The sequence below is a fragment of the Panthera tigris genome, chromosome D3, assembly GCF_018350195.1.
Source record: "Panthera tigris isolate Pti1 chromosome D3, P.tigris_Pti1_mat1.1, whole genome shotgun sequence".
In the NCBI taxonomy this organism is placed as follows: domain Eukaryota; kingdom Metazoa; phylum Chordata; class Mammalia; order Carnivora; family Felidae; genus Panthera; species Panthera tigris.
The window spans coordinates 34,854,291-34,880,858 of NC_056671.1; the positions used below are offsets into that span (position 1 = coordinate 34,854,291).

General features: G+C 40.3%; 1 protein-coding gene across 4 annotated transcripts in view; it reads left to right on the plus strand.

Moving 5' to 3' along the window:
• Nucleotides 1–595: 595 nt before the first annotated feature.
• Nucleotides 596–26,568, plus strand: part of PPP4R1 (protein phosphatase 4 regulatory subunit 1) — a 62,626-nt gene continuing 36,653 nt past the window's right edge. The window contains exons 1-6 of one of the 4 annotated variants that reach the window (XM_042962902.1): nucleotides 596–707; nucleotides 910–954; nucleotides 20,125–20,260; nucleotides 21,057–21,163; nucleotides 25,768–25,910; nucleotides 26,371–26,517. In XM_042962902.1, coding sequence (XP_042818836.1) covers nucleotides 701–707; nucleotides 910–954; nucleotides 20,125–20,260; nucleotides 21,057–21,163; nucleotides 25,768–25,910; nucleotides 26,371–26,517 — 585 coding nt within the window. In that variant the 5' untranslated portion in view covers nucleotides 596–700. Of the gene's footprint in view, nucleotides 708–909; nucleotides 955–12,780; nucleotides 13,498–20,124; nucleotides 20,261–21,056; nucleotides 21,164–25,767; nucleotides 25,911–26,370; nucleotides 26,518–26,568 lie in introns of those variants that run through there. The other 3 variants (XM_042962905.1, XM_042962901.1, XM_042962904.1) reach the window with 3 other exon arrangements.

Genomic DNA, 26,568 nt, shown 5'->3' on the forward strand with positions numbered 1-26,568 from the left:
ACGATGACTTTGTCACTCAACCACCGTGCAGCCGGGCCCCGGGCTTTGTTACCAGCCACTTCGCGAGGGCCCCCTGCGCGCGGGGAGGCGGCGCTTCCTCCACCCGGAGGGTGGGACCCTCGGCCTCAGCCGGGCCTCGGATCGCCGACGACGTACGTGCAGCCCTGGGGAGGGGGCGCGGGGCGGCGAACGGCGCTCCCGCGAAGAAGGGCAGAGGCCGACGAGGCGGTGGGCGAGGCCGGTGACCCAATAAAGCGAGCCGGGCCGCGGGAGGCCCCGCCCGGGCCCGGTTCCGGGCACACGCCGCAGGGTCCCGGGCCAGCGGCAGCTTGCGCGCCCCCGTCGCAGCGCTCGGCGTGAGGGCGCCTCTGGCCGTGGGTGTGAGCGCGCCGCCGGGCCGGGCCAGGAGCGAGGGAGGCGGGGGGAGGGAGCGCCGGCCGCCCCGGAGCCGCGCGGAGCGGCCGGGCAAGGCGGGGCGAGGCCCGGGGCCCGCGGCGCCCGCCCGCCCCCGGCGTCTGGGAGCCGCTCGGCCCGCGGCCCAGGCCCGGGCCCTCGGCCCGCCCCGCGCGCGCGCGCGCCCCCGCCGGCCCGTCCCTCCTCCTCGCCGCCACTCCCGCGCGCGCTCCCCGGCTCCCCGGCTCGCGCCGCTCCATGTAGCCCCGGATCCCCGGGAGACCGAGGAGGAGGGGGCGACCACAAGATGGCGGGTACGTGGCCCCCTGTCCTCCGGGCGGCGGCGGCGGCGCCTCCTCCTCCCCGCGCCCGCCCGCCGCCACCGCCGCCCGTAGTCACGGCCGGCGCGGGGTCCCGGCGCGGGGAGGCGCCGCGGGGTCGGGAGGGCGGGCGGCGGGGCGGCGCGCCGGGTCCCGGGGGCGCTGACCGGGCCTTTCTTCTCTCCTTTCGGCTCAGACCTCTCGCTGCTCCAGGAGGACCTGCAGGAGGACGCGGACGGATGTGAGTGCTCCCGCCTCGCTGTCGCGGCGGCGGCGGCAGGCGGGGAGCGGCCGGGAAGGAAGGGCGGGCGGCGGCGGCGGCGGCCTGGGCCCGGCCGGCGGGGACGGGGCTCGGTGAGGCGTGGCCCTGGGCCGGCCGGGGCCGCGAGCTTGAGGGAGCATTGCCCTTCGAGGAGGGAACGGTGCGCCGGGTCCGCGGGCGGCGAGGGATGCCCTGTCTAACGCCCGAGCTTGGGCTCTGTCCCGCCGCCCACCCTCGCATCATCTCCCCCCCACCCCAACCCGGGCGCCCGTGGGCTCGGGGGGCCGCTCGGCGTCTGTTCCGGGAGGAGGAAGTGGCGGGGCCCAGATTTGAGATGGGCATTTGGGGTGTGCTTGTTCCCGGTGGGGGCCCTCCGCGGACCCCCACCCCAGCCTCCCCGCAGGAAGGAAGAGGCTCCGAGAAGGAAGGTGTGTTTACTTAGAGTTGCTCTCAAGTATCACTCAGCGGCCAGCCGTATGGGAGCCTGGTCCGCGTTCTGCCGCCCCGGTTTGGTTGCCCCGGCTCTGCCGGTGTGGAGACTACATACCTGTAATTTCCCTTCAACTCCTAACAGTTTTTAGATTGCCTCGACACCCCCCTGTGATTTGTGGATTACGGGAAGGCTCGAAGGTGTGGCCTTAGCTGGAGATACGAGGTTAACAGAGCGTATTTCTTTAGTGCAAATGTTCGCGAATCACCCAGCCCTCCCTAAATATTACAATTTCAGCTTTTCTTTGAGGAAGGGGAGTTTCAGAAGAGTCGAGTCTTTTGTTTAAAAAAGCAAAAAGAAAAAAAAAAAGAAAAAAAGAAAAACTTTGATACTGTTTCCAGAATAGTGTCAGGAAGGAACTGATATTTAGAAAGGAATTTGTTTATTTCGTGTGTGCTTTTCTAAGCATCAGAAGATAATTTGGAAATTGTTCTGGGTTGAAATGATAACCCCGGTAGAATTTGTGGTGTATTTAGGGGAAAGCCTGCCTGATGCTGAGATTTACTGTGGCTAATACCTAGGTAAGTAACTCAGAGATGGTTGCAGTCTGCAATTGTTCTTTTAAAACACTGTGTAGTTAATCCATAGCATCGTCTAATGTGGTTTCCCTTGGCCAAATTAAACTTAATTTTTAAATTCCTAGGTGCTTTGAGTGAAGTAAGAGGAATTTATTCACAAGGGTTCTCTAAAAAGCGTAATTATTTTTAACGCAAATCACTCAAATGCAAACTTCTGCTACTTTGGGTTTTTGTTTTTTAAGTAAGAAGTGCTCTTAAAGGGAGCAGTACTAATGTAGTGAAGGACAGCTTTTACGTTTCACTTAATGTTTTACATTAGGCCACCTACCTGCCTGCTAGTAAGTTTATAAGGTTATTTAAGGCACCTATCGATTGCTTGCAAAGTTAGGATTGGAGAGGTGGCTCTGATTGTTATCTCAAACAGGGGCTTCTCATTCACCTAATTAGGTTCAAGACTTTAAGGAGAAGATCTGTCTCTCAGCAGGTGTTTGGTAGGAATGTGTGGCGCAACAACTTCTGCACATTCCTTTATTTTCACTTAGGTGTCATGCACTCTTTAAGGATGAGCCATGGTGTCAGTTTCCTCGTTGACCATAAAGGAGCGTAGCCTAGAGGGGAAAGCACACCTGTGAAGAACTCAACAATGATTTATTCATGAGCCTCTCAGGACTTCTTCAGGGTACTGAGGATGTGGCTCTGCAAAGGATGGTCACAATCTATGCCCTCTAGTGGTTTACAAGCAATTTTAATATAAATGTGATAATGAAGATTTCAAAGGCAGTATATAACACGGTGGTTAATAGACAACACTCTAGAGCCGGACTGTTCTGTTCCAGTTTGGGGATTGCCACTTTGGACAGACTCCTACAACTCACTTAACCTCTGTATGCTTAAGTTTTGTCATTTGTAAATAGGCATAGTAAGTATTGCCTACTTAAGAGTTGTTTAGAACCTTACGTGTATTAATGCAGAAAAAGCACTTAGAACAGTACCTGGTAGATAGTGACTAGTATGTGGTGGTGGTTACGAGTGAAGAGTAGGGAAGCTTAAAAGAAAGCAGAGAAGGAAATACTGATGCTGAACATTACAGTACAGAATAAATATATTTATAGATGCTGCTAATGCTTGCAATTAACTTTTTAAAGGTTCTTTTCGTTCCCAGTGCGTTTTAATTTAGGATAAAATATTAGACATAGTTTACTGAAGGCATAAATAGTTTACTTGCATATTTATAAATTGATTAAAGATTTTTTTAGAATAATTTTTTTTTCAGTTGCTAAGGTCTTTACAGTTGATACCTCTATCCAGAATATTTAGGAACAGTCTTTGAACATGTGGCCAGTTTGAAGGACCACTTGCTGTCTATTATGAAGGGGGAAAGAATGAGGGGAAATCTGGCTGTGATGCTTAGGTCAAAGGTAAGAGAAGTATGGAGAAGCTGAGAAAGCTTGTCACATCCTGGAGAAGGTGGAGGACCAGAGATGTTAGAGAGAGTGGAGCTTGGGGCTGCCCTTACGACTAGAACAGATCCTAGGAGCCTGATTTTTCTGTCTTAAGTAACACTGGTCTGGAGGCCTGCCTCTGGAGTTATGAACCAGATCCTGCCGCTTCAGCCAAGCTTAGGTCTAGGTCTGTTTTTGTGATGGGGAAGAAATTATTTTCTGGCCAAACTCTAGAATCTTGGTTGCCTTTCCTGAATGCAGAACCTAGACTAAGAAGAGAGCAAATACTACTGTACAGGTGATCTGCAGCTTTGGAGACTTGGAGGGAACCTGGGTAAGGTCTAGATCTTGAAAGGTGGGCATTGCCAAGCCTTGATAACAGGTCTTCTGATTTGTTTTAAGCCCCAAAGTCTGTACAGAGCTCATAGAAAAGTGGGTAGAATGAGAAAAGGGTTGGTCAAAGATTGACTTGGCTGATGTCCTTAGAGAAAAAGAAACAAAATCCTAATATGTGAAAGATGGTGCATTGTATGTACATAGCAGAAGGTCATGAAGGTAAGAAAATCATTCCGTGCTATTAAAATTAAGTTTGTTTTAGGTTAAAAGTAATTCTTTCCATACTGCGTCATGAAACATACTTTGAATTTCAAAGTGAAAGCAAGCCAGTGACTCAACGTTTGAATAGGTATCTCAGCAGAGTGACTTCAGGCTGGGAAAACCCTTTCTGTTCCTTGAATAATGGCAGGCAATGCAAAAATCACACATAGACTTTCAGAGAGAGAGATTTTAAGTTTCTTTTGTCACTCTTCTAAAGATATAGTTTTGGTTTACATTTCCAAATGTAACTTACTAGGTTTCTAAAATAGGTGAGATAGGACTTAAGTCAGATTGGATGAGTTAGCTTTATTGCACAGATTATTCTTCACAGCACTCCTGGGAGGTGTAGGCTGTGGTATTCTGATATTAGTAAGTCACCTGATGCACAAAGAGGCTAAATTATTTCTGAAGAAATGAAACTCCTTAACTACTGGCCAGAATTTTAAGGTAGGCCTCCTGCTTCTAAATATTGTATATGAAGTAGTCTTTTCTTAATTTGCCCATTTACAACATTGAGCAGCCCAAGCCTGTCGTATAGGCAATTTGTTTGAACTTTGCTTCAGATACCCTTGAAGGTTAATTAATCTAGCATCTGCATATGGTTTAATTTAACCAAGAGAGATCATTCAAGTGAAGCTTGGGTGTAATCTAGCTTGTTTAGTCTTTATGTTCATTTTTTTTCAGCTGTAACTAGCATGATGTTGAAGAGCTTTTGGAGCTGTTGTTCATGTTTGAGGAAGTTTTGGAAATCTTTCACACTACATGTATTTTTCAGATTTGAGGGCACTGTTGGGTTAGAGTGAATTAAGGATGGATCCAGAACCAATTGGGTATAACTGCCTGGGCTGCACTTCTTTCAAAGAGTCTCTGGGCCCTCCGACTACTTTTTGAAAACTAGTTTTTGGGGGCACCTGGGGGGCTCAGTCGGTTAAGTGTCCGCCGTCAGCTCAGGTCATGATCTCGTGGATCTTGAGTTCCAGCCCTGCATTGGGCTCTGTGCTAACAGCTCGGAGCCTGGAGCCTGCCTGGGATTCTGTGTTTCCTCCTCTCTCTGCCCCTCCCCTGCTCATGCTCTGTCTTTCTCTGTCTCTCAATAATAAGTAAAAGTTAAAAAAAAAAAAAACAAAAAAAAAAAACTAGTTTTGATAAGATTCTTAAAGTCCTTGCCACCTAAGGGATTAAGGAGCAAAAAACTGGGGCTGTATCTAGTAGTGACCAGGGAATCAGTTAAACAAACTCTAGGAGGGTGCCCTTGAAAGTCATGATATTTAGAAGTGTTGTTAAATGGGGATTTGGAAGAGTGAGTCATGAGACTTGGTAACATATTTTGATTGTTACCAACAAGACTGGACAGGAGAAATCTTTATTTGGAGGTAATATAATTAATATCCTAGAAAAGCATGCTTAAAAATGGTTTTAGTGATACGCTCGTGTATAGAATCAGTTAATGATGTGTTGGGTAAGAATTCTGTATAGAATTTTTTTTTCTTTAAGAAGGAAAAAGGAGGAAAACCTTTTGTAAATATGCATGTCAGCTGCCTGGGCTTGCAGCTGCAATAAAAAAAAAAAAAAATGTTTGCTCTTTCTGCCTATGAAACACAAATAGCCCTAGCTAGGTAAAGTTCATTAGTCTACCACATTTGTTTGATCACTGATTTATTATTTCTGGCCCTTTTGCCTCAGTTCCTCCTCATCAAAACAAAGAATTTATATTTTAAACTCTTCACTCCTCCGTTTGCCTTCTATTTTGGAATTTGGGATTTTTCTCTCTTGAGGGCAAAGAATTTTTGCCAGCAGCTACATGGTAGGGTGGGCAGTCCCTCGACTGGAATTAAAGTGGTATTTTCCGTTTACTTCGTATCTGAACATGAATCTGACTGGATGTTTTGGAAGGAATAGGAGGTGGCACACCTGTGGAATCTGGGCTGCGGAGGTTGTAGGGCCTGTATCCCCTGTAAGTTCTGAAGAGGGTGCTTCTACGCACATCTTTCATCTGGCAGGTCACCTAAGGTCCCCCTTCTCCAGATCCATCCTCTGATCCTCCTAACTGTTCAGTCAAGCTTTCTTAGCTCCTTACCCCCCACCCCCAGACTCCACGGCAGGCTTGGTCTCTGGCCTAATTGATGTCAGCTTCGGTGGTGGTTGAGCATTTATCATGCTGTAATCCTGGAATACATCTCGGTATGTGCTTCTCTGCCCAGGAGAGAGCTCTTGGTTTTGTAAATGTTAGGTCTGCTGTGTTCAGATTCTGGCCCTTGCTTTGCATTCACTTATCATCTTGAGTAAGTGCCTTCACTTTTCTCAGCTGTTCTCGATCTGTAAAAGGTTGATGGACTTTTGGATTGATTCCAGTTTTTGGCTGTTACAGATAAAGCTGTGACGAGTCTCTGTGTGGACATATACATTCTTTCTCTTGGGTATATACCTGCAAGTGGAATGGCTGGCTGCCTTTTTCAGGAACTTTTTCCAAAGTGGTGGTAACCATTTTGCACTCCCACCAGCAGTGTGGAAGAGTTCCAGGTGCTCCACACCCTTGCCGGCATTTGGTGCGGGCAGTCTTCGTTTGGGTTTATTTATTTATTTTTAATGTCTATTTATTTTGAGAGAGAGCAAGCACGCGTCAGTGAGGGAGGGGCAGAGAGAGAGGGAGAGAGAATCCCAGGCAGGCTCCGCACTCAGCATGGAGCCCCTGCGCAGGGCTTGATCCCACCACTATGAGATCATGACCTGAGCCAAAATCAGGAGTTGGACGCTCAACCCACTGAGCCATGCAGGTGCCCCCAGTCTTCATTTTAGCGATCCTATTACGTGTTTACAGAGGTTTTTTGGTTTTTTTTTTTGTTTTTTTTTGTAGTTTGAATTTGCATTTGCTTAATGACTAATAATGCTTTTATTTTCATGTGCTCATTTACCATCAGATATCTTTGATGAAGTATCTGTTCAAATTTTTTGCCCATTCCTTTATTGGATTATTTTCTTAATAAGAATTATATATTCTAGGCACAAGTCCTTTCTCGAGTATGTGATTTGCAAATATTCTGGTCGGTGTCTTGTCTTATCAGTCTCAACAGTATATTTTGAGGAGAAGTTTTGAATTTCGATGTTCCGTTTAGTTTTTCACAAATGCCCTTTATCAGGTTGAGAAACTTCCCTGAGTAAACTCAGGGAACTTTTTTTGAAATTAAGAATGGATGCTGGATTTTGTCACATTCTTTTTCTGCATCTATGATATTCTTTTTTAGTTTTTTTAATATGAGTTACATTGATTTTTATTTTAAGTGAATGCCATTTTTTTTAATGAGAAATTTCAAACCTATGGCCGATGAGCCATCATATACCCACCATTTAGCTTGAACCTTCATTTATCCCCTTTTAACATCTGGGCTTTTGTTGGGGGGAGGCAGAGAGGAGGCAGCCAGAGTGCTTTAAAGATATCCCGGGTGTCATTTTATTTTAACTATAAATATTTCACAAGGCATATACTTGAAGTTTGATGTTTTAATCTATGAACAGAAGGACTCTAAGGTTATGGTAAGGTGTGCTAAATAATGAAAGTTTAAATGATTAAATTTTTTAGACATTTGCCTTGCTGGTTCTACTGCAATAAAGCACGTTTGAATGACTACTCAATTCACTTTCATATTGATCACCAAATTAACAGAAGCAACATCTTGTTTATTTTTATCCTGCTAAGCACATTTCACCCTTTTGGGTCACTCTTTACGGTAGCAAAAGAATACTGGTGAACAAAAGTTGAATTTTCTATTTTGGTTTGCTCTATCATTTAGAGGGTCATATAAACTTTTAAAATTTGAGCTGTGCTGTACCTCTAGTGAGCCAGTGTTCCCAGAACTACTGAAATCAAGAGCTAGAAGGCAGAGTAATTATTTGTCCCTTAAGCAATAGAAAGTTTAGGCCTGGGGTCTCCTAGATAAAGGTGGCAGAGGTTAGAATACAGTTCAGATCTGGTAGGTTTGGATATTCTTTTCCTAGACATCGTCTAACATAGCTCTTTAACTGCAAACAGGAGGTGGGAGAAATTTCTGGATCTTGTTTATTTTTTTTTAGCTTACCATTTTCATACTGATGTTGGTCACTGTGCTATAACCTTGCTTATAGTATTCCCCTGTGAGGTATGTAGTAACCACAAAGTTACAAAAGTGGTATCCAGTGAGGCTTATCTGATGGTTAAATAATTTGCTCAGTCGCCTAACTTGAAAGTGTTAGGTTAATAAACCTGTGTGACACAATCTTTCTTACTTTATTTTACTACTGTGTTCTTACTGCCTTCCAGTTTGACTTTCCTTAATTTATCACTTATGTAGGTCATTTAACCTCCTAAAGGTTCTGGAGGATGTGAAGGTAGTAATATGCTCCAGGTGTCTGGTAGGTAAAATAATTTTTGTCCTAAGTTGCTCCTGTCTGCCATGAACATGGTATAATTTACAAAATATACATTTTTGTGTCTGTGTTTTAAGCACCCATGTATGGGAGAGTCAGTCATTGGAGTAAAAGTTGGTAAGAATGTGTCTCATTCTTATCTAATGAGATCTAATGTGTCTCATCTTGTCTCTAGCTAATCACCTGAAGAGGCCATTTTAAAATCTGAATTTATATTTAAATTTACTATAGTGCTTTGAATTTATAGTCCAAGTCAGATTTGATAGGTCATATTTACATGTACATTAAAAAAAATTTTTTTTAATGTTTATTCAGTTTTGAGAGAGAGCAAGCAGGGGTGGGGCAGAGAGAAAGGGAGACACAGAATCCGAAGCAGGCTCCGGGCTCCAAGCTGTCAGCACAGAGCCCGATGCGGGGCTCCAACTCACGAGCCGTGCCATCATGACCTGAGCTGAAGTCAGATGCCTAACTGACTGAGGCACCCAGGTGCCCCTATTTACATTTAAATTTTAAATCAAGTTAGTTTTTGGTAGAAATAACTTCAAGACTTCAGACAAATTCAAGACTCTATTAGAGACTGGTGGTAATTTGGACCTAGATTAGCTCAAGTTTTATATTTGGATTACCTATGGAAAAAAGGATTACTAACCAAAGTTAATTGGGTTAATAAGACCGTAAGGAAAATGTTTACTCACTGAAGGGAACAAACAGCGCATCTATAATGTATGGGAGATCCGCACTTGGAAGGGCTTCGACAGGCCACATTGCTTCTCTGACAAATACTGTTTAGGAAGCATTATCTTTGTAACTAATTTGACAGTCGATAAACACACTGCTGTTTTATTTGTATGTGTACTTTAGGAAAATGCTTTTTGGAATGGCATAGAATGAACTTCAGGAAATTATTCTTAAGTTCAGTGTAAAATGACTTGTTAATAAAGATCGTTGCTAAAGATTTAGTAAGCTTTTTGTATTTAAAGGAAAGATACCTGATAAACATTATGTCGTCACAAAGTACAAATTTGAAACGGCATACCTGTTGCTTGAGGCTGTATTTACGAGGACTAAGTTATATGGTCCTTCAAATTTGTCTTAATTCATTTTTTTCCTCCAAGCAATGACTTATGTGCATGTGTGTTACATTACAAGGGGTTGGAAAGTTTCAGTAAAGGACCAGACTGTAAATATTTTAAATTTTGTGGGCCACATGGTCTCTTGCATTTACTCAGATCTGCTCTTATAAGGTGAAAGCAACCATAGACAGTATGTAAATGAATGGGCAATAGCTGTGTGCCAATAAACTTTATTTACAAAAACAGACTGTAGGCTGGTTTAACCTACTGGCCATTTTGCTGCCCCTGCATTGTCCTGGTAAGTCCAGAGTCTCTAACATTTTTATTCTTTACCTATAGCAGAGTGCCATCACACAGCAGACCTTTAGCATACACTTGCTGAGGTGAGCCTTGGTTCTTCTGGCCAAACTAAATATGACCATAAAACCTTACTTGCAGTCAAATAATGAAATTTATTTTCAAATTAAATGTGTTACTTTGAAAAATGTCAGACCTATGCATAAGTTACACAGCTGTTACAGTTAATTCCTCAAACCCTTCACCTGCATTCACCCATTGTTAACATTTTGCCAGCTTGCTCTATTTTTCTCTATACGTTTGTGTGTGTGTGTGTGTGTGTGTGTGTGTGTGTGTGTGTGTTTATACATATGTATATGTGTGTGTATATACACGTGTATATATATATACACACACACACACACAATGTAATGTGTACATTGTTCTTAATCTTCTTTGCACCTTTTGAAAATAAATTGTAGAAATCAGGACCTTTATTGGATCTCTGAAGAGCAAGGCCGTTCTCTCATAATCAGCCATCAAATTCAGAAAATGTAACATCAGTACAATACAAATATGTAATAAGTAGTCCATTTTCCGATTTCACCTCTTGTTTAATAATGTTCTTTATGGCAACTGTCTTGCCAGTCCAGGCTCCAGCATTGCATTTCCTTGTCATGTCTCTTTAAAGGCCTTTATTTTTCATGATACTGGGTTTTTGAAGAGTCAATTTGGTTTTATCTGTTTCCTCATGATTTGATGTAGGCTATGCTTTTTGGGTGGGGGGGTTGTGGGGAAGATAGGAATACTATGTAAGAAATACTGTGATTTTTTTTCTCAGTGCTTTATCTCAAGAGGCACCTGATGTCAGCTGTCTGTTATTGGTGGTAGTAATTCTTTAACCACTCCGATTAAGGTGATGTCTGCAAAATTTCTCACTTAAAGATTCTGTTCTTTTGTAATTAGTAAGAGGAATACTTTGACACTGAGGAAATATGCTATTCCCAAACAGACTTTTACCCGTTAGTGTTAAGAATGTGGCCAGGATTCTTACTTGGATCAATTTACATTTACTGGCTGGCAGTCTGCTTTACAGCAGACTCCCTATTTATTTGGTTATTTATTAAAATATCAATTTTAAAGCCCATGCCTTAAGGCAAGTCTTATAAAGATGATTAAGTCTCTAGGGAGTGTCTCATTTTCATTTTCTAAGATGTAAAGAATTGAAAAACAAAATTTGGTAAGTTTTGTGGTCTAAGCAGTATCAATGGAAAAATTGAAGGGGAGAAGGGAGGACACACTATCTGCTTTCCTCTCTTTTTTTTTCCTTAAAGTTTTATTTTTATTTATTTTTGAAAGAGAGAGGGAGAGAGAATCCCAAGCGCTGACAGTGCAGAGCTCAATCTCATGAGCCAGAGGGAGCATGACCTGAGCTGAGATCAAGAAGTAGGATACTTAACTGTCACCCAGGCGCCCCTGTTTTTTTCCTGTTCTAAAGGCTATTATTAGAGGCTGTATGGTGAACAGAAGGATGTTATGATGAAGTTTGGTGAAAGTCCAGTCACACAAATTAACCAGTTCTCTGGCATGGTACTTCTCAGAGGCATTAATATGCTAATGAACTTGTCACAACCTTCGCCTGGGATGAAGTGCCCTAGTCCCGTCAAGTATCCCGGTGGGCTATCTTTCACTAACAAATATTAATGAATGTACATTATTCAGGAGAAGCCTTAGACTGCTTTTTAGAGAATAAAAAGATTAACAAGACAGTCTCTGCCTTCAGGGAATCTATCTACATTTGGGGCCAGGGGCAGGCAGAGGAAAAGGCAAAGAAGAAAGAACCCCTCCAACACTACTCTTGCTGGCAGAATAAAAGCAAGGACACCCAAGAGTGGGAATTCAAAGGAAGAAGAGATGTTAATTAGAAAGACTGGGAAGTGCTTTCGGGATGGTGTTCGTGAGTAGGTGAATTTAAACTCAGATCAGGATGAATGGCAGAAATGGGGCAAACATAAGCACACGAGGCGAGAGAGCTGCGGGGCCTGCGACCGGAAACGGCCCCCTGCGTGGGCTGTGTGCCGGAGAGGAAAATAGGCTGGCCAGATCCTGGAGCCCCCAGAGCTGTAGGTTTATCCTGGCCGCGCTGCCTGCTGGCGAGTTGGGGGGGGGTTGGGGGGGAAGGGAAGGGCAGGGAGTGCAGGGAATGGAGTAGAGTAGAGCACGAGGAAGGTGGAAGTGGCTGTGCTGTGGAAGCCGGGTTCGGGTGAGGGATGCGAAGTCCACGATTGAGGGCAGTGGTCTTCAAACTTAATTACGGTATACCTCCTAAAATAATTTCAAAAACTCCATCTCATACATTTTTAAGTGAGTATTTTTTGAAATAAAACAGTTATGAATATGTACATGTAATGATTATAAAACTTTTAAAAATGGAATGTACGTAGCACAGCACTTTGATACCCACTGTCCATCCACTTTCAAGAATAAACTTAAATTGGGAATTTTGGGTTTTTTTTTCTTGATCTCTTTCCATCTTACACAAAATTTTACCCTGATATATTTTTTACACTTGAAAGTTTCACTGATAATCACATTTCTTGCATCAAAAATATGTATACAAAGAGAAATGGAAAATTTTAATCTCCTGCGGCCAGAAAACTAAAATTTTTTTTGTTTCAGCTATTATTATTCCATTATTATCATTAATACTCATGTGGTCAGCCAAAATAAATCACACATTATGGTAAACACTTGGTAAGCAAAATTTTATTGAATGGGCAAATGAAATGGATGGAGCTTTTGAAAAGTTACGTATTCATGAATGAATGTAATTTGTTGCTAGAATGAGACAATATTTAGCATTGATTTCTATTTTTTATTTTAAGACCTATGTGCACTGAGAAGTTTTGTTGACATAAATAAGTTGATGGAAAGGATTTTAACAGTGTCGCTGATTTCCTTGAATTTCGTCCAACTCATATGGTAAAATTTTTTAAATTATATTTTTAATGGTCTACCAGCCTTTCAAGTTTTTTGAAAGCAAAGGATTGAAAAATACCTGACTTGTAAAAGTATTTGTTACAGTCTTTAGAGAGTTGATCTCTTAACACTTTCAGCATTATCTCAGTGGGTCCCTTTGTTTGACAGTGGAGGTTTTTTCCAGCCTTGGGGCAGTGTAACACAGTGGCCTTGGAGTTGAGAGATACCTCTTTCCTTGTCCAGTGGGAGTGTGGGAGATTGTAAAAGGGAAAGCCTTAGGATCTAAACCACTAGGCATATTTTTGCAACAAGTACTCGTAGAAGTTGGGGTCTGGAATATCCCTTAAAGTCATCCGTCTGATTTATTCCCAGGAAGATCTTTGTGTCCCTCGTGAGGTTCAAATGCCCTGGTTTGCTCCCAGCAAAAAGCATCAGAGCCTCTGAATTAGGGTGTTGGGAACTGGGAGGTGGGAATACAGGATACTTTGTAAAAGTAGAGTTTATAGTTCTTAGAAACTGATTAGATAATGGGAGCCAGAAAGTTACTGTTAAAAAGGTAACTGAAGACTTCATGTTTGAGAACTCAAGGTTACTGGGGAGAAAGTCATGAGGAAGAGCTGGTTTTTATAAGATTTGGACAGTTAAATTTTCAGAACAAATGTGACATTGAGGTGGAGATTCTATGAAGTACTTGCAAATATGGATCTGGGGGTCATGGCAGGAGAACTCTGGAGGTAATCTGCATTGTAAGTAATGAAGGAGATTTTCAAGGGGAGGAGGGGTGTGTGTGTGTGTGTGTGTGTGTAAAATGTGAGGACAAAATTAGAAGGAAACTCCCTCTGTAAAGAAATCAGAAAGAAGCAAGCAAGAACAGTCTAGAAAGGTAGAAAAATACTCAGCATTGTGTACTTCCTGAGAACCCAAGAAAAGAGAATTTAAGAGGAGGGTGTTGGGATATGGAGTCAGCCTTGTCAAGTGCTATAGAGAAGTAAGACAATAAATCTAAGAAGGGCCCTCTAATTTTGTCAAGTTATTGCTGATCTTTAAGACAGGGGTCACGAGAGTGAAAGAGAAATAGGACGGATTATTTTTCTTGGGGTGAAGGCTGTAAAGGGAACTACCTCTTGAAGAAGTTGGACAGAGTCATTTTAGAGAATAGCAGGCTTAAATTCTAGAATCAGTGTGTCAGGAAAAAACCCACCTAGTCAGAATTGTGCTTAATTACCTTTATATTGCGCATAAAGTATGGTATACATGGCCTCACTCTCCCTCCACCACTGTAATGTTACTGTTTTCTGTAGTGAGTCCTAAATGAGGTGGTTGGTGTTTAAAGGCAGTGTTGTTGGAAAAATATATCCAGACAGCAGTAGTGAGATGCTACATTTTGAGAAGCATGCAAGGACAGCTGAAGGACTTTTATATCTTCTCATGCTCTTTTTTTTTTTAATTTAGAAAAATTTTTAATGTTTATTTTTGAGAGAGCACAAGCCGAGGGAGGGACAGAGACACGAACACAGAATCCGAAGCAGGCTCTAGGCCCTGAGCTGTCAGCACAGAGCCCAGCGCAGGGCTCAGATTCACCAGCTGTGAGATCATGACCTGAGCTGAGGTGGGACCCTTAACTGACTGAGCCACCCAGGCGCCCTGTCTTCTCCTGCCCTTAAGCATATATGTGGTTGTAGAGTAGAATGGTTGTCAGGTGCACTATTCAAACTTCTCCCTTGCTTTTGTTCTCCTGGCTGCTGGCACTGCTTCCTCTGACACGGTGCTATAGAGTTCATCAAATACATGTATGATCGTAGAGGAGGAAAGGAAGTTGATTTTTTGAGGGTAGTTCTGGGAACATCTTCTGAGAGAATTTGAGATTTAAGAATAGCACATTCAAAATTCTTACTGAGTGAGCCTGAAATTAGCATGAAGTTATAGTATGTCTGAGCATTGTTAGCAAGGAATAGAAAGGAGGTTTGCGTGTGGTATTCATGCAGGTACAACCAGGATTGTCTCCACTGAATTAGAATGTACTCTTGAAGGGGACTAGGGCTTCTCTGTATTCCTTCTCTCCTCTGCTCCAAAAGCTGAGAGTGTCAGGTAATCGGAAGAGGAGTAATGTGACACCTGGGCTTTCAGGTGTGTGAAGGCAAAGGGTCTTTTGATTTGGAAAAGACAGCATGATCTTTGCTTCTTAACTTTAAAAAATGATGATTTGGGGGCACTTGGGTGGCTCAGTCGGTTAAGCTTCCAACTCTTGATTGCGGCTCAGGTCATGATCTCACAGTTTGTGAGTTCAGGCCCTGCTTCTGGCTCTGCACTAACAGTGCAGAGCCTGCTTGGGATTCTCTGTTATCCTCTCTCTCTGCCCCTCCCCTGCTCACTCTCTCTCTCAAAATAAATAAATGCACGTTTAAAGAAAATGATGGTTTTGATTAATAATAATTTTAATAAGGTCTTAGTAGAGCACAATTGAGTAAGTATATATGCTGCCTGGAATTGTCTGTTGCTCAAAAGAGGTGTGATTGCTGTTGAATTTAAGCTGTTGCTTGGCAAATTTTAAATGCCATTCCTAATTATAGGGTGGTAATGTGGTTTATTTAGCCAGGTAAGAGGATTTTGCAAAATGTAGTAATGTTACTTTTTAAAAATTAGATGGCTAAGTTGATTTTGATTGGCCACATTCCTCTGCTGTTCCTGCCTCACTTCTGTATAAACCTTGTGTCCCACCTGTACTAATAGTTTTCCTTTACTTCCTCATTGTCTTTAGATTTCTTTGCTTAGAATGCCTGCCCTCTGTCCTGCTTGGCAAAGTCAGTATACCTTCCAAGAATTGCTTGACTTTTTGAAGCCTTCTTACATTCACTCACCAGGGCAGATTAGACATATAGTAATGAACAACATATAATAGTTAACAGCATATTTTGTACGCTTACGCCATGTGTCTTTTCTTAGTGTATATATGTAGACACATATAGATACCTGCACATATTTATACATGCATACTGCATGCATACACTTTTTGTCTAATGTTTGTATCTGTGTTTCTTGTTGAGTGCCTGGCACTTACAGTATATGTGCTGCCCTCTTACTGGTTGACGTGGATGACAACATTTAAAAACACATGGAAACCACATCGAGACTCACTGTATCTAGAAAGAAACCTACATGCAGGGGGGACAGAACGTTTACCTTATTTGCCTGACACCATATCATACTTTGTAGACATTATCTTTGAATGTGTGTCTTAAAAAGTCTTGACCTTTATTTAAGTCGCGTTATTTTATAGATGAGGAAGCAGACCCAAATTAGTTAGGTATTTGTGTAAGTCCACATAGAGAGTTCATAAGTGGCAAAACATGACATTTGAACCCAGATCTGTCTTACTTTAAAGAGCCTTTGTCCTTTTCATACCACTTTGCTGTAACTGTGTAGGGGTTAAATTAATCATCTTAAAAAATGGGTCCAACTTTTATGTTTTAGACATTCTTTTCCTTAAATTTAAAACAGCTGAAAATGGAACATTGCTTTCTCTGGTGTAGGGAGCTGAGAAAGTATGGAAATTTGGGGAGGTCAGATAATTTGAAGAAGCATTTCAGAGTGATCATTGTTTTTATATGCTTTTTGGTAAATTTGAAATTTCAAATAACATGGAAAGATGACATGGGTTTTTTTACTTCATCAGTGGAGGAGTCTAAGTTTTTAAAGCTATGAAACCCTAAAGGGCTGTTGCTGCCATAGTGAATTTCCGTAAACTTTAGTTATCTAGAAAGAAAGCCCTCAGGTGGGGTATGGAGGCATGAAATGTCTCTCTTCATCCACAGTAATATTCCTTGTCTTTGTCTATTTTGTCTAAGAATAATATCACCACTCCAGCTTTCTTATCTTACTATTTCATGTTTTGTCTTAAAAAAAAAAAAAAATCCTTGGGGATTTTGGGTCGGTTTTGGGTCAGGTCATGTTCTCACAATTTCGTGGGTTCAAGCCCTGCGTTGGGCTCTGTGCTGACAGTGCAGAGCCTGCTTGGGATTCTCTCTTTGTCTCTCCCCCAGGTGTACTCTGTATCAAAATAAATAATAAACAAAAAAATAAAAATTCCTTTTCTTTTCAATCTCTTAGTTGAAATTTTGCCATTAAAGCTGTGTCTATGGTGGACATCCGTAGTTGGGTGTTACTTTTTTTTAATTGGGAATCTCTGCTTTTAAATGTTTAGTCCATTTATATGTAACGTAATTATTGGTCTGGTTGTGTTTAGGTCTGCTTTTTTCTTTTTTTTTTTTTCAATTTATTTTTTTCTACTAGGGATAGCATGTGCGTGCCCATGTGCACACATGTGTGCAGTAGGGGCAGAGAGGGGGAAAGAGAAAATCTTAAGCAGGCTGTGTGATCAGTGTGGAGCCTGATGCGGGGCTTGATCTCATGACCCTGAGATCATGACCTGAACCCAAATCAAGAGTCCACACTTAACTGACTGAACCACCCAGGTACCCTTGGGTCTGCTTTTTTCTATTTGTCTCTTTTTTTTTTTTTCTTGTTGCTTTTTCCCTGACTTTCTTTGGGGTTAATAATATTTTTTTTGTATTGCATTTTAACTTCCCTATTGGCTTTCTAGCTATGCTGCTTTCTTACATGTTTTTGAGATTACTCCTAAGGACTATAATTTGTCTTTAATTTATCATACTCTGTTTAAAGTTAGTGTTGTACTTTGCATAAACTATAGAATCCTTGTAGCAGTACAGCTACATTGACTCTATGTTGTCTGTTTTATCAGAGGATATTATTTACTGTACCATCACTCAGGGTATAGGCTGTAGGATTTTTTTCATTCGTGGTAATAGTTTTTTTTATTGATTATTTTTGTGTTTTTCTTTTGTATAACCTGTGGTAGGTGTTTGCAGGATGACTGGGTAAGATCTAAGCGTGCAGTCTGTAACTATGGTAACCAATCCTTGTGGCCTCCATAATGATGCTTTCCAGAGCTTTATTGGTCCAGTCAAGAATTGATGAAGAAATCTTGAATTCAGAAAGGACGATTCAGGCCAGAATGATTCCACAGATACTGGCAGGAGGCAGCAGTAATGGGAAATAGAAATGAAGCTTTGTCACCATTGCCTATGCCAGAGTGGAACACCTCCTTTTGTAGACAGTTGTCAGCCATGATAGAGTGGTGACAGAAGTTGAAGGAAAATACGATTTTGTTGCCCTCTGAGAATATATTTCTCCAATACGGTAGTTCAATAATCTGCATTTGAGTTGGTAGGAATATTTATTAAAATGGGTGCTCCTGGGCTGCACTCCGAGCCTACATAATCAGTATTTGAATGTGTGACCTGGGAGTGTGCATTCAGAGATAAGTGCTCCAGGCTTGTCTTAAACACAGCAGTGTTCGATGGTTGCCCCTCTAGGCTTTGTAAGGACTAGAGTCAGTGTTATTAATGTTTATCTTTAAGATTGACAAGTGTGAGGCTGATGAAACAGTTTGGTCATAGTCATAGAATTCTAGAGCCTGCATAAAGGCGTTTTTGAGGCCATGCTAGCTCAACAGACGTGTGTGAGAAAGGAGAAAACAGAGGCCAAGTGAGAGCGTCTGAGCAGTTTTTACAACTTTCTGATTCAAAATAAATAAGGTCCTTTGCTGTGAGTTGTAGATCAGCACAACCTGTATAAAACTTTCCTGCACTATGTAAGCAATTATTTCCATGTTAGGTGTTATTTTTAATCCATTTGGAAACTCTCTGCCTTTCAATTGGGTTATTGAGACTATTTATGTTCAGCGTGATAATTGACATGGTTGGATTTAAATCTCTCATCTTGCTATTTCTCATCTGTTTGTCCTATCACTTCTTTTATCCTCTTTTTCTGCCTTTTGGATTGAGTGTTTTTTATGATTCCATTTTATGGCGTTTATTGGCTTACTAGCTATATAACTTTTGGTGGGGTTGTTTTTCATGTTTAATGGTTGCTGTAGAGTTTATAATTAGTATACATCTTTAATTTACTACTGTCTGACTTCAAATAATACATATCTCTTCATATACAGTGTAAGAATGTTAGGAAGGTGGACTTTGCCTCTTTCCTGCCTTTGTGCTACTATAGTCATACGTTTTACTTCTATATGTGTTAGAAATCCCACAGTACTTTTTAAAAGCTTTTATTTAAATTCTGGTTAGCATACAGTGTCAAATTAGTTTCAGGTGTACAATATAATGATTCAGCAATTCTGTACATTACTCAGTGCTCACCACAAGTACACTTCTTAATCCCCATCACCCATTTCACCCATCCCACCCATCCCCCCACCCCCCTCCCCTCTGGTAACTATTGTTTGTTCTCTATAGTTAAGAGTCCCCACAGTACGTTTTTTATCTTTTTATTTTGCAACACATATTTTTACTTTAAACAGTTATCTTTCAAAGAGATTTTTAAATATGAAAAGTCTTTTTTTTTTTTTTTTAATTTTTTTTAACGTTTATTTATTTTTGAGACAGAGAGAGGACAGAGTATGAGCGGGGGAGGGTCAGAGAGAGGGAGACACAGAATCGGAAGCAGGCTCCAGGCTCTGAGCTGTCAGCACAGAGCCCGACGCGGGGCTCCAACTCACGGACCGCGAGATCATGACCTGAGCCGAAGTGGCCGCTTAACCGACTGAGCCACCCAGGCGCCCCAATATGAAAAGTCTTTTTGTATTTACCCACCTATTTACCATTTCTGGCGCTCTTTAGTCCTTTGTGTAGGTCTGGATTTCCAATTGGTACAATTTTCTTTTGCTTGAAGGACTTACTTTAATATTTCTGATAGTGCAGGTTTGCCGGTGATGAGGTCTGTCAGCTTTTGTGTGTCTGAAAAGGTCTATTTTACCTTTGTATTTGAAAGATACGAATTTCAAAGATATTTTAAAGATGCTTATTTACTAGGTATAGAGTTTTAGTTAGACTTTTTTTTCTTCTTCCTCTTTTAGCACTTTAAAGATTACTGTCTCCTGGCTTTTATTGTGATAAGAAGTCTGCTGTAATTCTTATCTTTGTTTATAAGGGGAATTTTTCTCTGACTGCATTACAGAATTAAGAGTATCCGTGTTTGACATTTTATTTATTTACAAGTTGTTAGTGTTCTGATTGAACATGTGAGTTCTCAGTTATCACCCCATGCTGTTTCTGAAGCCTCTGACCGCCATGTTTCTAGAGACAACTAGACCTATCTGTAGGAAAAGGAGAGGAAGCATCCTTCAGTTATTCATGGCTTCTGAGTTGATGTAAGAGTCACTTGTGACCCTTTATACCACTCCAGAAACATTAAAGGCAGTTTTATTTCAGCTGCTTCAGACAGGCAAGGGATACTTTTTAGTTTCAAAGTGTTATAAGGAGTATTTCTGATGTCTCTGATAGTTGGTGTGGATGACTACAGCTCAGAGTCTGATGTGATTATTATACCTTCAGCCCTGGACTTTGTCTCACAAGATGAAATGTTGACGCCGCTGGGGAGACTGGACAAGTATGCTGCAAGTGAGAACGTATTTAACAGGTACGTGCATATTCTTTTCATTATGGAAGTGGAAGGAGGGTTTTACTACATTAATTTCAGTAAGGAAAATACATACAGTTTTTTAGTTTAAAGTATTGTTAACGTGCAGTCTCAGTCACCACGTTTTATTAATAATCAACAGCCATGGCCTTTTTTATAATTGTTTACTCTTTAATCCTAGTAACCATGTGGCACTCTTTCTTTGCTTTTTGGCCAAAACAAAAAAATACCATTACTTTTTTGCTATTAGGCATAATTTTGATGATTGTGTAAAGCGATTACTGAGGGGAGTATATTCTTCTTTGAGCAGGTGATGTTGTATACCTACTGTGTGCCAGGTGATGTTCAAGGGGATTGGGACACACTTCCTAATGCATTGTTTCTCCAATGGTGGTCCCCAGATCACCTGTATCAGACTTTTCTGATAAGTCTTTGCTTAAATTTTTGAGCATAGATGTGTAAAACTCATTTAGTAAAAATTTGTGAAGGTCATCTGTATAATGAAGAGTGTGTGTATTTTCCCATTATTTGATAACTGAAGATCACGCTTGAAATTTTATAGAATTTTCAGTGACCTTAGAAATTTGTTACATCAGTTAAAGATGAAAAATATTTTGGTAACTATTCTCTCTCATCTTGGTAAAATAAAATCCATAGTGGCATTTGTCACTTAGGAAATCAGTGACTTAATTTATGTTATAAAATATATAAAAAATTTTCTTTATAACTATATAGATTCTACACTTTGAAATTCTAAAATTCCACTAAATGCTATATTATTTTCTTTTCCTGTTAGACAAATGGTGGCCCGGAGTTTGCTGGACACGTTGAGGGAAGTCTGTGATGATGAAAGAGATTGCATTGCTGTTTTGGAAAGAATTAGCAGATTAGCTGACGATTCAGGTATATTTTTAATGCAGAGAAAGGTTTCTTTTACCAAATTTGAGTTTTTAAAAACTATTGAAAAAACTTAGCGTGATATGAGACTTCTTTAAAAGATTTCCTAAGTAAATTCCCAAATGTGTCAGTAACAAGAAAATCTTGTTCCTAAGATTCATACATTTTATAGTTGGTCTCTGTTTAGTTTAATTTTGGAAATTTCTCATCAGAAAAATCTAAAAATACTGTTTTGCATCATGTATGTTAATCGTAGGATTACTAAAAACGTAAAAATAATTTTGAATAAGTTTTAAAAAGGGACAGAGTGGGCTGTAAACTTTTTGAGGCAAATATAAAATGCTTCCTTTTTGTATGCTTTCTCACTTGCAAAAAAAATGTCAGTCACACATGGTAAAGCTAAAGGTTTTTGTCTCCAAAGCAAAGCTAGAACGGACTGCTTAAGAAAGAGGTAAACCTGATTTGAGGCTTGGAATATGGTTATATTAAGTTTCTTTAAAATATTTTTTCTTGTGAAATATGTATAACATGCAATTTACCATTTTAACATAATCTTAAGTCATAAGCGTGTTTTCATTTTAGAAAGATTCAAAAGTAAATACTTTTTTTTCTTTAGCCTATTATCTCTTTATTAAAATGTGTTATTTTTCACTTTCTAACAAACTTTTTGTCATGTCAGCAGTCTCATTTTTTAATTTTTCGATGAGCCTGTCTTTTGGTGAGCAATTTGTTTTATGGGAATATGTTTTACTATTTACATAAGCATTAAGTAATTTTTATTTTCCTATAGGGTAGAAAAAATATTTGTAAGTTAATCTTTTTCATTACGATGTTCTTTGTATGCACTTGCTTATGTGTATGCTTGTGCCAGAATGGTTTTAGGAGAGTCTCATCAATTATAATTTTTCCTTATAATTTTAACTGGTCAGAAATATAACGATTTGACTTAAATTTTTGGCTCATCCCATTGTGGTTTTTTCCTTCTTAGTAGAAATAGATATTCCTTATGGAGGAATTTTTGTTTATTTTCTTTTACCTGTTTGCCACCTATAGTGCTGGTTTTTATTAATATATATGTATATACAGTTGACCCTTCAACAGCATGGGTTTGAACTGTGTACAGGTCCAGTTTTACAGATTTTTTTCAGTGAGTACAGTACTATAAGTTTATTTTCCTTATGATTTTCTTAATAATATTTTCTTTTCTCTAGCTAACTTTATTGTGAGAATACAGTATTCAATATATATAATATAGAAATTATGTGTTAATCAACTGTTTGTTATTGGTAAGGCTTCCAGTCAATAGGAGGCGATTAGTAGTCAGGTTTTTGGGGAGTCAAAAGATGCATGTGTATCTTCTGCACAAAGGACGTCAGTCCCTCAGCCCCCTAATTGTTCAAGGGTAAACTTTATGTAAAAAAAAAATTTTTTTTTAATGTTTAGGGACGGAGTGCAAGCAGGGGAGGGGCAGAGAGACGCATACAGAATCCGAAGCAGGCTCCAGGCTGTGAGCTGTCAGCACGGAGCCCGACGCGGGGTTCAAAACTCACAAACTATGAGATCATGACCTGAGCTGAAGTCAGATGCTTAACCGACTAAGCCACCCAGGTGCTAGATTTTAAAAATATATTCTTGGGGCGCCTGGGTAGTTCATTCGGTTAAGTGTCTGGCTCTTGGTTTCAGCTCAGGTTATGATCTCACAGTTTGTGAGTTTGAGCCCCACATCGGGCTCTGAGCTGACAGCATGGAGCCTGCTTGGGATTCTTTCTCTCCCTGTCTCTCTGCCCCTTCCCAACTTGCTCACTCTCAAAATCAATAAATAAACTTAAACAATATATGTATTCTCAAGTTGTTAAGTTCATGGTAAATATCTCTATTGACATTTATATATTTTATTCAGTAAACATAATACAGTGTGCAATCCTATGCCAGAATCTAGGATAAATGCTAGAGCAGTTACTAAGGTGAATAAGAATTTCTGTCATCAAATTAACAGTTTGATGAATGCAGCTAACTCCTAAACAATAAATTATAATGGAGAGGATTAGCACTGGCTTCAGAATGTTAGTGACATTGAGTTGGATTTAGTAGAATGATGAAGTACAAAGAAGGGAAGGAGCATACTCAGGAGAAGAGAAGACAAGACCGGTTTAGAGGTTTAAGGAGTTCAAGATAGTGGCCCATTTGCCCAACAGGTAGGTTACTGAGTCTACAGTTTAAAGTAATGAGGCTGTTCAGTAAGGTAGTTGGGGTCTGGATTGTAAGGATTTATACTGTATGCTGTACTGGAGAGTTTGTGTTTTTGTGATTTAGAACGATAATGTACCAGTGTGGACTGACTTGGTGAAAAACATGGGCAATAGGAACACTTGCTGGGAGGGACTCTGTTACTTTAATATTGAATGAAACTTACTACAAAAAGTCACGGACTATAAATTTTCAGCCCCATGAAGTAAAGCAAAATGAAGCCATGTAATTGGTACTCAGGTCAAGAAATAGAACTAGCGTCCCAGAAACCATTTCAGGGCACCCCCTCATTTCTGTCCTGTTCTTGTTCCCCAAGGAAATCAATATCTTGACCACTAAGTATATAGGTTGGTTTGCCTCTCTGAACTTTATATGGAATCATACTAAATATGTTCTTTTGTGTCTAGCTTCTTCATACTTCTGAAGCTTGTCATGTTGTTGGGGTGTAACTGTATTGATGGATTTTTTAAATTGAACCAGAAAAGAGTTGGATGAAAGATGTACCGATGAGGGTAAAAAAAAATTAGTAAGTTAGTAGTAAGTCTAACCAAGTATTTGCTATATAAAATCATAAAAATCTATACTTTAGAGGGAAAAAAAAGTCAAGATCAAAGTTGATAAGGATAAGGCAGACAGAAGATTTAAAGGTTCTAAGCCCCTTGTTTGCTTAGGAGAATGGAATATATGCATTAATTTTACAACTGTATATTTTTCAGTAGTCCTTAACTTGGATGTCATGATCAGCCCAGCCCACCAAGTTAGAGACTTTAGGCTCAACTCCCTTCTCCTTCACTCCCTTCAACCATCGCAGTAGCTCTGAAATCCCTCCCCAGCCCTTCGGTTTCTCCCAGACAGCTCACAGTGGGTTCATTTCTCAGCTCCGTTTTGGTCCGTTGCCTAAGAAGGCTTTGAAGAAAGAAAACGTACTGATTTCATTCTCAACTAAAACTGTAACTTGTGTCCTTCATGTACTTCAAAAATACATGTAACTATTAGGTCAGTTAGCAAATTCAGGGTTAATGAGGAAAAGGAGAGGCCTAGGTTTTTTTTTTGTTTTTTTTTTTTTTTAACTAATTTTTTATTTTTCAAAGCAGAAGCACTATTTTTGTTCAGTTATGGTCTAACTTCAAATGGCACAGCCATGTAATAGAAATTCCACGTATTGGTTTGTTGAGAAGATTCTTAGCTTTGTAAAATGCTAGTACATTTTCCGCTGATACTTTCATTAATTTCTATTTGTTGAAGTCAGAAATTTCCTCTGGCCCCATGCATGCATATTTACCTTAAAGTAACTTTAATAATATAATCATTAATAGGTGCCAAAGTTCTAACAGGGTCTAATATGGTGAATTGTATTGATAATCCATCATGTCTATGTATGTCTTAGTCATTTGCATTTCTTCTATGAATTAATTGTCTGTATCCTTATTTTCTTTCTTGTACTCATTTGAACAGTGGATTCTTGGTTTATAGTTATTAATACTTTGTTATGTGTGTATTTTCTCCCAGGCTGGTTTGCCTTTTAACTGAGTATGGGACCTGTTGTCTGTATTGAAGGCTTTATAAAATGGAATTAGTTGGTCTCTTGGTTGGTTTGGGGGTTTTCTTTGCCTTTGAAGGGCTTCCTGCCTCAAGGTGAAACATTTTTTAAAATGTTGTCTTTTAGTGCTTTTGATCTTTAAAAAAAAAAAATAAAGTTTGGAACTTTAATTCACTTCGAGTTTAAGCTGTGTAGTATAGGAATCACCCTTTTTTCCTCACATAACTAGCTGATTCTCTGCCATTACTCTTAGACACTTCCCTTTTGAAACCACACTTAAATGTGCTCTATTTACTTGGGTCTCTTCAGGTTTTTTGTTTTTTGTTTTTTTGTTTTTTTGTTTTTTTCCTCTAACTGTATTGGTCTTCTTTAATGGTCACTTACCATTTTAGTCATAATTTTAACTATAAATTCTCCAGGCAGTGATTAAATTTATTAGGAACCAGTCCTTATGGCTTGTCCTAAGAGGCTCTTAAATAGTTGAGTTTATAGATAATCTATATTTTGTTGATGTGAATATTGGATATTTAACCCCTAGCATATGTGGCACAACGTAGGTGATGGATGAATTCAGTCATGATAGGAAATGATTGCATACTCAGTGTGTTGTATGAAAATAGAAGTGTGGAATGGGAGTCGGGTCTTCTTTCACTCGTGCGTTGACCTGCCTAGGATTGTGGAAAGGATCCCAGAGTCAGGGAACATTTTGTAAGCCCTTTGAATGCTGAGGATGGAAGTCCAGAGCTTTCCTAGTCTTAAGCCCATGCATAGATTTTGTTACTGTGGGAGAATGTGTTTGCTCATATTTCTATTATTTCAATAGAGCCAACTGTGAGAGCAGAGCTGATGGAACAGGTGCCTCACATTGCATTGTTTTGTCAAGAAAACCGGCCTTCAATCCCATATGCTTTTTCCAAATACTTACTACCTATTGTGGTTAGATATCTCGCAGATCAGAATAATCAGGTAAGAGTGCCATTTATGTGTTCTTAATGGAAATTTGTGTAGTATGACGTATGTAGAATGGCCTACCCTAGGGGGTCTCATTTGAATTTTTTTTCTCCTCCACTCATCATTCCATTTTTTGAGATGACCGTTTGTCTTAGACAAGAATACATTGAGAGTGTTGCAAATCTAGGGAGTCTCCTTAATGCATTAGAGACCGTGTCATTTGCTGCATTCTCCCGCGGTACCCTCATGGGTGTCCCTCAGAAAGTTTGCTGATTTGTGAGTCACCATTTGTCATATCACAGTCTGCAGGGGTTCTGTGTTTGCAACAGTTGGAGAACATAGCCGTCAGTTTTTATTTGCAACGTTTTGCCACTTACGGATCCCTTTGAAATGAAAAGTTTTCCGTTTTGTGAAAATCAAGTGATAGAGTTTTGTTGTGTCTGTACTTTGTTAACACTGCTGACTTTTTTCATAGGTAAGAAAAACAAGTCAGGCAGCTTTGCTGGCTCTGCTGGAGCAGGAGTTAATTGAGCGATTTGATGTGGAGACCAAAGTGTGCCCTGTCCTCATAGAGCTCACTGCCCCAGATAGCAACGATGATGTGAAAACAGAAGCTGTGGCTGTAAGTAGAAGGCATTTTTTTCTGTTTAGGTAAAAATAAGTCACTATATTG